The following is a 13,454-nucleotide window of genomic DNA, read 5'->3' on the forward strand; positions in this document are numbered from 1 at the left end:
CCAATATGGCTCTACGTCAACGCACAACCACTGCACGCCGATTACGTGACAATCTGCAGACTGCGACTGGAACTCGAGTGTCTGATCAAACCATACGCAATCGTCTGAGAGCCAATAATCTACGCTGCCGTCGCCAGGCTGTTCGACCACCACTCCTACCACGTCACAGAACGGCCAGACGTCACTGGTGCACGCTTCATCTGCGGTGGCAACGTGTTCAGTGGGGTCGAGTGATGTTCACTGATGAGTCCAGGTTTAGTCTCCAGTTCAACGACGGTCGGGTTCGTGTCTACAGACGTCCCGGGGAGCGCTTCGCTGACGTTAACGTTAGACAACGTCACCGGTTCGGTGGTGGCAGCGTTATGGTGTGGGGCGGCATCTCTATCCACCACAGGACCCCCCTCTATGTGGTGGATGGCAATCTGAATGGAATCCGCTATCTGAATGAGATTATCCGGCCGTTGGTTCTCCCAGGACTTCAGCAGATTGGCGGCGAGGCAGTTCTGCAGGATGACAATGCCAGACCCCACCGCGCCAGGGTGGTAACGGACTTTCTCAGACAACAAGGTATCGCCAGGATGGATTGGCCAGCATATTCGCCTGACTTGGCCCCAATAGAGTACGCCTGGGACGAATTAGGCAGGAGAGTTCGGGATAACCATGCCCTTCCGGCCAACCTTCATGATCTGGGTCAACTTCTTATGGCAGAGTGGCAGGCCATTCCCCAAGAGTTCTTCAGACGTCTGATCAATAGCATGAGGCAACGATGTGTCGAGTGTATTCGCGCCAGGGGTGGATTCACACTATTAAACGAATGTTCTAATGTGTAAAATCCATGTTTGACAACCTTCAACTTTGACAGCATGTCATGTGACTTTCTTGTATACAGTGACGTTTATTTGTGTTTTTTTGTAAATATGGAACAATAAATAAAAATGTTGGTGTAGTTTACATCATCAATCTAATACACTCTGAAACTTGTTTTCTCACCTGTCCGAGGCTTTATTTTAGCCGTATTATAATGTCATAGGCACACATATAGCCCAGTGGAACCACTTTCACAAAACATCGTAAGCCTAGTTTTGCACGTAAAGGCAAATCTACGACTAAACCACACTTCTTATTACTATTATAGTTCAACAAATATAGTTAGAAGAACACATATTTCACTTTCTTTTGTCTTTAAAATACACTGTCTTCCGGAATGATGTAATTTGCTGCGTGAAATAGACGCCAAACGCACGACCGGTATAACTGCTAGTAGCAGACGTAAACTCACGATGTTTAGTGAAATGGGCACCAGGTATCAAAATTATTATTGTCATACTACAAGGACATTTGTTATTAAATGGATTAAACATGTCAATTCCTTTATTTTAATTTATGTCGCAGATATTGTTTTTAGTGCATTCACTCTAAGAAAATTATGGAGGAATAATTTCTGTTTGTAATGAAGGTTTGCATCTTGGTTCATAATTTTGCATCAGCATTATTGATATTTGAAAATACGTTTTAAAAAAATAAGAATTAAATACCAAAAGCAATCAATACTATTTAATTCATTTGGAGTGTCAAGTGGTGCACGGAAACGTAACTCTCAAGGGCGGATCCAAAGGTGGGGACCAGGGGACCTGTCCTCTCCCTAAAAGAATTAAAGAGCCCCTTTTTAACAATTTATTTACAATTTTCATTGAAGTGCCCTTTTTAGGGAGTTGCTCCATGTGTCCTTTTGCCCTTGGTCCCCTCCCTAAACTATTTTCTGGGTCCGCCCCCGACTCTACTTTTATCATAATCATTTGCGGTTGACCTGATCGTTTTGAACCGACTGGTACGTAATTCACCATAATCTTTAATTTTGTGAATGGATTGTGGAAATAAAAAAACATAAAGGGGAACACTTTGCCCGAACGTCTCCATCGTTTATGCATCCCCCCCCCCCCCCCCCCCCACCGACCACCCGTCTCATAGCTCGTGTCCGACGCCTATAGTAGACAAGTATTATTAATGAAGTGTATTTCCCTCCAGATATCATCTTCACTCGTGTTTTCTGGTCTTGCTGCAGTGTTTGTGTTTGTCGCTGTTGGTAGCTGTCTTCTCTTGGATTTGGCGACAGGTTGGGCAACATTTGGTAAGTATATTTTCATAGCTCAGGGATATTTGGCATTTTGTCACCAAATCCCATTACATAGGCCTATCAGTCTTGCCGCCCCAACCTATAAGCTGAGTAGGCCTATTCTGTCGTTAACGAGCTAGCAGGAACGTAGCGTCATCTGGACCTGGGGGAGGGGGGTGGGGGTGGGGGTGGGGGTTCGAACCGAGTGGACCCTTTTTCTATTTTGGTTTTACACCGCCAGAAACTCCATATGTATAAACCTGTATGTTTTAGTTCTGAAAGCGGACCATTTACTTCACCGGGGGTGGGGGTGTCATCCGATCCTACCCACAGCCTACGCCCCTGGCTAGACGGATATATGCGGTCCCGTTTTATTTAGGTATCTATCCCCTACGATCACCTTAAGTGTATAGCTACCTTGTGCTAAGATCGCTTTGTAACACGGAGTTGTAATCGATTGTAACTCCAAATGTTCGTCTAAAAGCTCATATAAACTGGATGCGGCGCGTGCGTGCGGTCCGACTACAAAAATCGAAATCCATTAGTTTCAACGAGAACGTCTAGACTGGATGCGTGCGTCTACAAAATGCATTGCGGCCAGCCACAATAAATTCGTATATGGTGTATATGCCAAAAACGCAAACGGCAGACGCTACAGTGGGCCGCACGCATGCGCCGCATATAGTCTATATGAACTTTAACCCTCTTATGGACTGTTCAGTAGTTGCGTAATGCTTTGATGGGGTGGGTGTATCAAAATATGCGTTACGAAACGTTATTAAGGATGGAGAGTCAGGAGTTGCACAACATTTTACAAATATTGCCTGGGTTTTTTGGGGTTTTTTTTTTATATGAAGTAAACTGCAGCCAGTAATAGCTCTATTGTTCTGTAACACATGCTGTTTTCTGTCTAGTATTTATTACCAAACCAGACAAACACACGATCCAATATTTGGAAAATTGCGCCATAATAAAGGCTCTGCCAGAATATAATTCGAGGGTACGTAATAAAAACAAAACGTGAGCTCCGTGGTCTAGTGGATAAGCTGCTGGACAATCAAGCTGACGACAGTGGTTCAAATCCCGACAAAGCTGGCTCACACATTCATTCATCTTTCTCATCTATCACCTTCTGCCTATCATTCTCATTATCTTAATATAAAAAACTTTCCAATTTCTCCCACTATTTCAATCCGTTTCGACCCTTTCTGTCAATTTCCTCTGACTCTGTCTTCTGAGCTGTCCACACCATCGCCTACCTGTCGCAACGTCCTCCACGGGTGCAGTCTCTGTGTATATCCCTGCACCCACCTGGCATCCTCATCCTCTGTCGCTAATAAAGCTGGTCTGACCCACGGCATTAACTAACGACCGCCGGTAGAAGGGGTGCATAGTAGGTGGTTACAAGTGCCTCTTAATAATGCCAGAAGTAACTACTGAACACTCCCCGAAGTGGTCAGACTAAGCCAACAGCTAAAAACTGATGGGGAACAGGTGTGTGGCACAGATAGCTACAAGAGACAAGAACCTGTCGCGGTTGGAGAGACAAGGACTGGGATGTGGAGGTGGACAGCGAAAGAAGTTGAAAGATAGAAGGAATTGCCAGATCGGGAAGAAATGAGATGTAATTCAAAGGAGAGAAAGAAAAGGGGGCACTGGGATAAAAAAAAAAAAAAAAAAAAAAAAAAAAACCCAACCCACCATAAGTGCCCCTACTAGGTGGTTATGGGTCAGAAATGTTTTGAAATTGGACACTGCATTTCATGTACTTTAACAAAATTTAAACGGCAGTCATCTTACCGTAATCTATCTAAATATTATTTAAAAAATACATTTATTAATTTCCAAGATTTTAGATAGATAGATAATATTTAACATGCTCATATGCCACTAAGGCTTCAAGCATGTCTATCCCCGGGCCGAGCTCTGGAAAGCCGGGGGTCTGCTCCGGGACACCAAGATTTTAGGATACGTAATTGTACCTTTCGTAACCTTTGGCAGAAACCCTGGCACGGAAAGCGCAGGAGCATTCTAAAACGTTACACGGGGAAGGTGGTATACAAATGCCAAACTTTGTGTTACGTAATTATTAAACGGCCCCTTACGACGAAGTACTCTGGCAACCGTACCTCTTTCTATTATATTTGCACTCTAAAGCTGCAATCTCGCTTTACTATAACCACGTTAGACACTAAATAGCTGGGGCTAAGACGTAGCAGAACAGAACAGAACAGAACAGAACTTTATTTCACTCAGGCCGCTATTCAGCGGCATATGAGGTACATTAACAATAATTATATGACAGTGACAAGTCCAGTGGTAAAAAATTTTCTCCTGATGCGCTGTCGGTCTAGGATCAATCTCTGTCGGTGGGCTATTTCTCGTTCCAGCCAGTGCTCCACAAAGACAGTGGAATGTACTATAGAATGTTGTATATAAACGATCCCTTGCTGCTTATAAAAAAAGAGTATCCCATGGTGTAGTAGCAATGAGTTTCCTCCTCATTATCTGTGTGGTCTTTAACCATATAACCAGGGAATATTTTGTTCAGTATCGCCTCGCGATTGACTATGCAAGTTTCAGAGATCGTTACACAATTTTAAAACATTAACCAGTAATTGCTAATCAATTTTGAATTGACTAGAAATACAGCTAATCAAGATTTTAAAAACAAAATGTTCCTTGCATAACTATTGTTAAAACAATTTGTTTCTTTCCTTCCAAATACCTATAGTTTAAAATCAACTGAGGCGTTGTTAAACAAACATTCCTTTCCTTTCCTTTTTTCAGATTCTCAATACCAAGGCAGTGGTATACACGGACACAACCGGAAGTGGTGGATGGGTTTCCTTAGAGCTGCTGGCGAAGAGATTGGTTGGAGATCATTTCTCTTACCATGCCTGATGGAGAGATATACAGCACCCATAGCTTTGACCATCAGGTTTTACTTTCTCTTAATCTTTTCTCTTATACTAATTAATGGAGAGATTTACACCACCCATAGCTCTGACCATCAGGTTTGACTTTCTCTTAATATTTTCTCTTATACTAATTGATGGAGAGATTTACAGCACCCATAGTTCTAAACATCAGGTTTGACTTTCTCTTAATGTTTTCTCTTATACTGATTGATGAAAGATTTACACCACCCATAGCTCTGACCATCAGGTCTGACTTTTTCTTAATCTTTTCTCTTATACTAATTATTGGAGAGATTTACACCACCCATAGCTCTGACCATCAGGTTTGACTTTCTCTTCATGTTTTCTCTTATACTAATTGGTGAGAGATTTACACCACCCATAGCTCTGACCATCTGCTTTGATTTTCTCTTAATGTTTTCTCTTATACTGATTGATGAAAAAACACAACAAGTCTTGCAAATGATCGCGCGTGATCGCTCGGCCTTCTGACTTAAACACTATTTTAATAGCGCAACACTTGCGGTTTTGGGTTTTGGTATGTTTTTTCTATATAATCTGAACTGGGTCCATGTCCATTACTTAGGTAATTAATTGCTGAGCTTTACCGATTTCAAAAATGAAACTTCAAAGGGTATCATCTTGTAAACGTTTTCCTACCTCTACTTCATTGTTTGTATAATCCATGCACTTGTCCAAGTGAAATATACGAATGGAAAAGATAGGAATGGGAAAAATATATGTTTAAAGACACTTTGAACAGCACGTTTTAAGCTACATCTATATGGTGTTTAACATGTTTTCAACTACTAAAGGCTCATATAGATAGGATGCAGGTCGTGCGTGCGATCCGGCTAAAAATAAAAGTCGAAATACATTAGTTTTAATGAGAGCGTCTAGACTGGATGCGGACGATGGATGCGTATGATGCGTGCGTCTGTAAAACGCATGTGACCAGCAGTAATGAAGTAATTGTATATGGTGTATATGCCCAAAACGCAAGCCGTAGTGAAGCAGATATGTGACAAAATTGTGCCTTTTATGATAAAAGCATGCAACTTTGCATGATGCTAGGACATACCCTAGAGACAAAAATTTGATATAAGGACATTGCAGATTTGTCCTCTGGGAGCCATGGCGGCCATTTTTCAAAATGGCCACCGTGACTAACGCAAGATCCAATGCGAGTGTCTGAATTTACCATATTTTGTGTCCTTTTTAGAACTAATTACACTGATTTATACATATGTCCATTGTATATGATGTAGAGGTGATATTTTATACAAATTTCAGAGACAGTTCCGGAATATAAGCTAAACGACGTTATTTTTTCCCCCTCATCCATACGTATGCAATCATTCATGGCCAGTGTGTCCACCAAACTGGTAGAGAGCAGTGCACTTAAGTACAGCCGCCAGTAGAAGGGGTGTATAGTGGGTGGTTACAAGTGCCTCTTAACAATGCTGACTGGCCTCGGTGGCGTCGTGGTTAGGCCATCGGTCTACAGGCTGGTAAGTACTGGGTTCGGATCCCAGTCGAGTCATGGGATTTGTAATCCAGATACCGACTCCAAACCCTGAGTGAGTGCTCTGCTAGGCTCAATGGGTAGGTGTAAACCACTTGCACCGACCAGTGATCCATAACTGGTTCAACAAAGGCCATTGTTAGTGCTATCCTGCCTGTGGGAAGCGCAAATAAAATATCCCTTGCTGCTAATCGGAAAGAGCAGCCCATGTAGTGGCGACAGTGGGTTTCCTCTCAAGATCTGAGTGGTCCTTAACCATATGTCTGACGCTATATAACCGTAAATAAAATGTGTTGAGTGCGTCGTTAATAAAACATTTCTTTCTTTCTTTCTTAACAATGCCAGAAGTAACTACTGAACACTCCCCGAAGAGGTCACACTAGGCCAACAGCTAAAAGCTGATGAGCAATGGCAGCCCTGAAACACTCAGAGTGCGCTCCACATCCTTTTCTTCAACCATATCTAATGAGTTCTCTACATGCATTGGTAGCCCTAGGCAAGGTTGTGTTACCTTGATGCCATCCTTATTCATTTGATGGTGGCAGTTCTGGTGCACAAACTAGCATCTGACCCCAACAGCGTGATGGCTGGTACATTGTCCTTTTCACATACTGTAGAAGGGTTGCCTTTGTAGGAGGTATTTGATCGAGTACTCTTTTGGGGAGGGTCGAAAAGCACAGGTGGCGCTTGGTGGTGTTGTTAAGGCACCAACAACTAGTGTGACTTCATTTGCTACTTTCCAGATGGCCCAACTTCCATCATTGCCCTTACTACCGAATGAAGACAGTAAAGCCATGGAACATGGGCAATGAAAGGCACCTGTCTGAACCCAAGACATGAGATATCTCATGGACAGTCAGGTATCGAAAATGTCCAGTACCAAAAGCCACCCAGAGTTCAGAGATACTGAACAGTTGCTATGGTGCCAAGACGCCAGTGTGTTCTACACTGACAGCATCAGCTACATGAAGCAATATTCGTGTGTCTGCCTCCTCTTGGGTATATCGGGCTATACTGGCGACATCTCTTGGCTGTTTGCATAGAACATTTTGAAGATGTGTGCCAGGGCTAGAGCTGGGTGTGCAGGACGTTTCACCACATTATGTATAAAACATCAAACATAGTAGAAACTGAGATATTTTCAAAAATAATATCAATTATGACATAAGAATAATTTCGCCATATTAAAATAAAATTAGCCATGTGTCCAAATGACCTGACACTCTGTTTCCAACAGAACTGATTTCTTGGTAAGGTAGGAAAACAGTTCAGTCTTAGTAATCCATGCCAAGTTCCAGGAATTTTACTCAATGGCTCCATGTGCCTTTTCCTCTCATATTTCAAGTGCTTGAATTCAGACTAGTTAGGCTGTAAACATCCCAGATGACATCATTCCTTATAGCCTATTGTAATTGTGATACCAGATATGTGAGGAAGATCTGACCTGCATATTCATGGAAATTCCTGGTTTCAACATGTTATTTACAGCTTCACCATCAAGGATGCCTACCTCAACAGGAGGTCTGTTAATATTGCAATCTGATGTAATAAGCTCCTCTAGGCAGTACACAAGGGGTCAGACTCAGTTTTCCTATATGTGGCAGTGATGATGGCCAGGCTTGATTCTCATGCTAAAACAACTCATCCATGTTGCCAACCTTTACCTCACAAGCAACGTCAAGTCTGGGAAACTGAGCAGACATTTGCTGTTGTACTTTGGATTTATTTCGAACTGGAGGATGTTTGAAGAGCGGCAGAAATTATCTATTGGTTCTTAGATGGATTTTATCTCTAAAACATGCTGTTCTTTCACAAATATTCCATACTAATCCTGTCCTAACGTCTCAAATCTGCGCATGGTATAAACAATAGCATGGTCTGCAATGTATCGGCCGTCTAGTTTCTGTAGATTATCATTACCTTCACAATTTGTCAGTGACTTGACATCTCAAAGAAATTAGTTCTGTGTTTGTTTGGTCTGTTCATGATGTACTGAATTTGCTGCCTTCTTCTGACTCATCTCCATGGATGACTCAACTATTAGTCGAGTTATCTCTGGTCCACATACCATCCAGCACCTAAGAACTGTCGGATTCTCTGTCAGGATTATAGCTCCACTATCACCTTTCACAGCAGCGTTATGTTGGGTCTAATCAATGGTAATAGCAGAGAAAAGTCTTCTTGACCATCAACCTGCTTTCTAAAATTCGGAATATAAAAGAAGATGACATTCTTTAAGTGTTATCAAATCTCTCAAATGGACTGGAATCCATCTGGCATAATTTGTGTGATGTAAGGCAAAGAAGAATGGGACAATGTTGGTCAATGTATCAATGTACAAACGAAACTTTGTCATCTGGATTGCAGGAACAAAGATCAAGACTTTCACGTCCAGCTGAGAACCATGAACTAAAACTAAAACTGGGGACTTGCTTTAGCTCTGATACTTCACCGCTCTGATTGACATCAGATGTTTGTCTTCTACATGTCTGCGGCTGCACCATGTAGGAGTATGTGCAGGCTGCAAGCTGTAACTTGATGAGCTTTATGAGTGTGTGTTACATTTGTAGCTTTTAAGAAAGAATCTGCTATAACTGCAGAGGCAACTCCAGCCTGTACAAGGGCATCTGTCCAACCACTGCCATCAAATAGATCCCTAATACCCTAAGGGCTGTCGTATCAACATGAAGAGCACCAAAGAACACAATAAACTTGTCTTCATCGCGAGTTGCTGGCCGGGACCACGAATTCGTTTATCAGTGGCATACTGTCACGGGGATCCTATAATACCCGTAACTGAATGAAACACGATTATTCAAATATCTCTCCTAACTGTATAATTATTTATTAGATCTCTCTGTATCGGGCAGTTCAAAACCCGAGTGGCTCGTCTAGGTATGATCAGAGATAAGATCTTATATAAAGTATATGTAATATAGCACGTTTAGTTTACTAGAAAACACAACAAAACACAATACACTTTGGAATCTGTATTAATACTACGCTGACAAATGTACTGCCGCAGTAGTTAATTAACAACAACAAAGTAATAACAACCCAGAACTAATCACTTAATTAGTTAATCACTAGGTGTCTAGTTTACACAATAGTCTAATCACTTCACCGTGACACAACACCCACACGTGTGATAATTGAGAAACGCTGCCAGGGAAACTTAATTAATAAAGGAATTACAACTCTATTCCTAACTGGTTAATTTTTAATTAACCCTACTACTCATTCAGTAACCTTGTAATACAGAATTAATACTGGTACCTATCACAATAAAGACAATAACCTACAGTTTACCTAGGTCCTCTAGGATGACTGGTTAAGCTTTATATATATTAGAACAGTGAAGCCTACAGTTTACTTCGTCAGATTACCGGAAACACCGTCTAAATAATATTGGTATAATACAGTATTAAAATATTTAAAGTCACATCAATCACATCAAGGTTATACAACAGAGCAGAAATAATATTTACCAGTCCGGACGGACTAACGTTCCCTGGGAGCCTTCCTTTTGTTTCTCCCCGATATCTCTAAATCCTATCTATTTATTCCAAATCCGAATATCGCCTGGGGGTACATCGCGGTACCGAATACCTACAAGTGGTATTTCCACAGCGACCAAGACGGCAATTTTCTCTTAGATGGCCAGACTTACTGTCGCCTAGTTCGCCAAATATACCCCGATCGTACCGAACTAGCGGAGGTATTACGTAACTACTGGCCACATGGCCTCCGCATCTGGTCTGGGTGTGTATTAGGCACAGCTCGACTACCGTCGCGCAGAGGTATTACGTAACAAAGTGCCCACCTGGGCTTAAGTGCATATTGGGACTGCACACGGCCCTCTAAAACAATTAATATCGCCACAGGCGAAAAGAAATAAGAGCATGTTCCGTCACACATACAAAGGTTGATACAGGGTAATTATTGCCACCTAATCAGGATTTAAGATGTATGCATGGAAAAATTGTAAGAAAAGTTAGGTTTTTTGTTTAACGACACCACTAGAGGGCATTGATAGGCTATTGGATGTAGAACATTTGGTAATTCTGTTAAATAGTCATTGAGAGGACACCTGTTACATTTTTCAGTTAGTAGCAAATGATCTTTTTAATATACAAGTCGTGGCGCACTGGCTGGAACGAGAAATAGACCAATGGACTCACCGACAGGTATTCATTCGGAAACATTGTAAGAAGGTGCAAAAGTACGACACAGTCATGACTCTTTTTTATTAGTACTGTACGTCCTATACTACTTATAAAACAACAAATCATATATATTGTGAATGAAAGCAATTAAAAAATAATAATTTGTTCTCTATTTGAGTTCGGTGATACTATAAATTCATAATTAAAATTCAGAAATGATTAATTAAGGAACAAATAATATAGTAAATGGGGAGAAACGCTACCCTTTCCCATAGACAATTCTCTCTCATTCAGGATATGCTCTGGGATGTTTAATAAACTACACCTCTATACGTGGAATGGACATACCTATAAAACAGTTTAATATGAACCTTGTAAATACTTGCACTATAATTATATAAGCTATTTATTGGCAAAGAACCTATAGACACCATAGTTTCTTAATTATTATAATTCCGTTTGGCTCATACTCTAGATTTGTCGTTGGAATCAGCACCCCTACATGATGTGAAAAGGCATATCTATAAATCAACGTAATTAATTGTGTAAAGAACAAAAAGTAAGCTAAATTCAAACCCCTGCATCAAGTTGTGTTGTGACCATGGCGGCCATTTTAAAAAATGGCCGCCATGGCAACTACAGGAAAAATCTGCAATGTCCCTATATATAGAAATAACTATTTTGGTATGTTCTTACTTCATGCCAAGTTTCATGCTTTTATCATCAAAGGCACAATTCTTCTATAATTTTCACCAATCTGCTGCACTACCGCAGACACATCAGACGCAACAGTGACCGCACGCACGCGCCGCATCCAGTCTATATATGAAACGTTACGGACCTGCGGTCCACTAGGTGGTTTTAACTGTAGCTTTGATGATCCGGTTTAGCTTTTTCTTACTTGGTTTAATGTTCGTTAATCTAAAATAAAATAAATCTTATTTGACATATGACTGATTGTTTGAACAAATTACTACATCTATTTATTCATTTCAGGGTTTTATCATCTGTTTTCAGACTCAGATAATCAGATTTCTCGCTCCAGCCAGTGCACCACAACTGGTACGTGGCATGCTGGCCGTGGTATCCTGTCTATGGGATGGTGCATATAAAAGATCCCTTGCTGCTAATCGAAGAGTAGCCGATGAAGTGGCGACATCACGTTTCCTCCCTCAATATCTGTGTGGTCCTTAACCATATGTCCGACGCCATATAACCATAAATAAAATGTGTTGAGTGCGTCGTTAAATAACCCATTTCCTTCCTTCCGATAATCAGCACCATTCCCCTAAAGCTATGTAATTTTTAGTCCCAATTTTGGACTAAGTCAATACCATGGGCATCAACTCGAATTTTAGAAATAAAATTCTGTATTTCTTTTTGGACTAGGGCGGAACGTAGCCCAGTCGTAAAGCGCTCGCTTGGTGCGCGGTCGGTCTAAGATCAATCCCTGTATGTGGGCCCATTAGTCTATTTCTCGTTCCAGCCAGTGCACCACGGCTGGTATATCAAATGCCGTGGTATATGCTGTCCTGTCCGTGGGATGGTGCATATAAAAGATCCCTTGCTACTAGTGGAACAATGTAGCGGGTTTCTTCCCTAAGACTATTTTTTTGTGCTGGGGTGTCGTTGAACATTCATTCATTCATTCCAATAGCTGATCAGTGTGTTTTTGTGGTGTCTTTGAACAAAGCAAACTTTACCGTTATATTTTTGGCCTATTTTAGTGGAATGTTCTGGGGCTTGTTCCACGTTCCGGTGATGATCCTCCTCGTGTACCGACTTCGTCCTCCGCGTGCACTGGTCACTGTTCTGGTGCAGAGCCTGTCGTGCGCTCTCTTTGCTTTCCCTCACGGCTGGGTAGCAGTCAAGTCCGGGTAAGACATAACCTATGCTGCTATAGTCCGTTTGCGTGATCGAACCCCGTCGGTGGACCCATTGGCTATTTTTCGTTCCAGCCAGTGCTCCACAACTGGTGTAACAAAGGCTGTGTCTGTGGGAGATGCATATAAAAAATCCCTTACTACTAATCGAAAAGAGTAGCCCATGAAGTGGCGACAGCGGGTTTCCTCTCTCAATATATGTGTGGTCCTCAACCATATGTATGACGCCATATAACCGTAAATAAAATGTGTTGAGTTTGTCGTTAAATAAAACATTTCCTTCCTTCCTTCAAATTATATAGACTAATCTCATTTTTAATACAGGGGTGAAGACAAAATGCTATCGAAGTAATAATCAATAATCAGTACACTGAGACTAAAGGTAGAACCGTGCGTTCACCACGTTGGCTGTTCCATCAGTTGTCTTCATACCTGATTTGTAAACTAAGATTTATCCTATGGAATTTGATGATAATTTGTAAGGAAACTTTTTTATTTACACTAAATTATTTTTAAAATTGTTGAGTTGGTTTAGATTTAAAACTTAAAATGTATTTTTATATGAATTTTAACTTTATTCTTTATGGATTTATATAGGCTACCAATTCGTCGGTTTCCTTTTCACGCATAATTCATAATTTAAATACTTCATGTTAAGACCTGGCCTGATTGAAATGATGTACGTTAAGACCTGGCCTGATTGAAATGATGTACGTTAAGGCATGGCCTGATTGAAATGATGTACGTTAAGACATGGCCTGATTGAAATGATGTACGTTAAGACATGGCCTGATTGAAATGATGTATTAAGACATGGCCTGATTTAAATGATGTATGTTAAGACAT

The 13,454-nt window shown here is 41.1% G+C and overlaps 1 protein-coding gene across 1 annotated transcript in view; it reads left to right on the forward strand.

Annotated features, from left to right (window-relative positions):
- The window catches only part of LOC121388237 (ubiquitin-conjugating enzyme E2 Q1-like), a 44,635-nt gene that overhangs the window by 29,998 nt on the left and 1,183 nt on the right, over positions 1–13,454 (forward strand). The window contains exons 9-11 of the mRNA XM_041519505.1: positions 2,026–2,128; positions 4,904–5,054; positions 12,453–12,602. Coding sequence (XP_041375439.1) covers positions 2,026–2,128; positions 4,904–5,054; positions 12,453–12,602 — 404 coding nt within the window. The remainder of the gene's footprint in view (positions 1–2,025; positions 2,129–4,903; positions 5,055–12,452; positions 12,603–13,454) is intronic.

This window comes from Gigantopelta aegis, chromosome 14 (assembly GCF_016097555.1).
Source record: "Gigantopelta aegis isolate Gae_Host chromosome 14, Gae_host_genome, whole genome shotgun sequence".
Lineage (NCBI taxonomy): Eukaryota > Metazoa > Mollusca > Gastropoda > Neomphalida > Peltospiridae > Gigantopelta > Gigantopelta aegis.